Source organism: Malaya genurostris, chromosome 3, assembly GCF_030247185.1.
Source record: "Malaya genurostris strain Urasoe2022 chromosome 3, Malgen_1.1, whole genome shotgun sequence".
NCBI classification, from domain to species: Eukaryota; Metazoa; Arthropoda; class Insecta; order Diptera; family Culicidae; genus Malaya; species Malaya genurostris.
Window position 1 is genome coordinate 197582398 of NC_080572.1, and position 2038 is coordinate 197584435.

At 37.6% G+C, this 2038-nt stretch overlaps 1 protein-coding gene across 1 annotated transcript; it reads left to right on the forward strand.

Annotated features, from left to right (window-relative positions):
* Nucleotides 1-1221, forward strand: LOC131436136 (translin). Its single transcript, XM_058604651.1, has 4 exons — nucleotides 1-217; nucleotides 394-694; nucleotides 753-832; nucleotides 886-1221. Exons 1-4 carry the CDS (start codon nucleotides 143-145, stop codon nucleotides 1132-1134), a joined length of 705 nt encoding a protein of 234 aa, XP_058460634.1. The 5' UTR covers nucleotides 1-142; the 3' UTR covers nucleotides 1135-1221.
* Nucleotides 1222-2038: the final 817 nt, after the last annotated feature.

Sequence of the window (2038 nt, forward strand, 5' to 3'; positions counted from 1 at the left end):
AGTTTATTAAACAAACGTCAAATTGAGAACACGAGAAACTTGTTTTGTTTACTATCTCGCGTCGTTTACAATATCCTTGTTGATAAGTATTCGAAATATTTCCAATTGCCCTGTTTTCAAAACAATAAAAGTTCTATAAATCATGCAGAATATCGTAATTAAAGATATCTTTGATGGATTCAATGATTACTTGAACAAGGAGCAGGAACTTCGAGAGGTAAGTGTGTATACCGGTGTCATGCTTTCTCTTCATAATAGGGTTTGTCAAACCGGCGCATTCTTGAATTAGATTAACATTTTAACATAACTTTTTGAACATGTGTACTAAATATTCTCGCATTTTTACGTTGATGATTCCTGTGTTGAACATGTTTGCATTTTTTCTTAAACCAGCAAATTCGTGAAGTTGTTCGAGAAATAGATCAAGCCGCGAAGGAAGCAGCCATTGCTCTACAAGTAATTCACAGCAGCTTGACGGAGATTTCGGCGGCTTGCACTAACGCCCGTACCCATTTCGAAGTATGTCGCAAAGGGTACCAACGATTGGCCGAACTGATTCCAGACGGACAATACTACCGATATAACGATCATTGGCATTTTCTTACCCAACGGGTTGTGTTCCTGGTAGCATTGACCATCTACTTGGAGAAAGGGTTCCTTGTAAGCCGCGATACGGCAGCCGAAATTTTGGGCAGTAAGTTGAATGAAATGTTTTGTACATTTTCGCTAAGATATAGCTTTCTTGGTTTCAGTGAAGACTAAACAAACGGATGGTTTTCATTTGGACATTGAAGATTATCTTGTCGGAGTACTTCAAATGGCATCTGAATTGGTAAGTTCGGTAGGATTTTATGATCTTTCTTTATATTTATGAAAATTTTATAGAGCCGTTATGCGACCAATTCGGTTACCCTCGGAGATTATGATCGCCCTCTGACGATTTCAAAGTTTGTTGCGGATCTTAATTCTGGTTTTCGTTTGCTGAATCTCAAGAATGATAGCCTACGGAAGAGATTTGACGCACTAAAATACGATGTCAAGAAGATCGAGGAGATCGTGTATGACATTAGCATCCGTGGGCTTCGAGTGGACACCGGAACGACTGCTACAGCTGCCGCTGATGCTGAGCAGTAATATTAAATGCTTCTTGGATGTACATATTCTTGAATCTATATTGCTTTGTCTATTTGATACTATTTGAAATAAAAAGTTGAAACAAATATAAAACCTAAGAAAACAATTTTTGATGATTATGTCACGATTGTCACACAACTGAACTAAATAAATATATTTGGACTTCCGTTGAAACATTCAACTTCAGAGCTCGTCGTTTCTCATTCAGTACAACAAATTTTCACATATTCTACGAAAGAATTTACATTCGTGTTATGATGATGGCTAGTTTTCGCGAGATAAACGGACCTCGTTCGGCAGTGTCAAGTCTAGTCGAAGTTGCTGGACTGCCTACCTTATTAACTTGGAAGATGTTAGCGAATATGAAAGTTCTTCTCGGAAGCAGAATTCGAATTTAACCTTCTTCAATCCGTGAATATGTTAAACCAACGTGAAATGTTTAACATAGCAGTATAGCACACTTATTTCCGGATTTTCAGTTCGGTAATGCTTTTACAAAACAGTTCATCATCATTTCAATTTGGTAATTTTGCAGCGAAAAGTTTTCACTTTGAAATAATTTGGTAAGATTGAAAGAAATCCTTCCACTTATGTGAATTTAATTCGGACAACTACCGACGGAATCGATCACCGAAATATTTAACAATCTATCGATGCAAAGGAATTTCACTATTTGATCTTTCGGTGTATTCAACCAGTTTTTGAGGCTAACGTTCTCGTGAAGGTAGCGGAAGGAGATATATGTAATGACTGCTAGCGGACAACATTTGGGACAATCGTATCCACCTAGATTTCGTTCCGTCGGATCTGAGGGAGATCTGCAATATTGCTGGCAGCCAAAGTGGTGATTTACCCTTTTCATCTTTATTTTTCGTTCATGCTTTTGGTTTTGTTTGGGAAATAA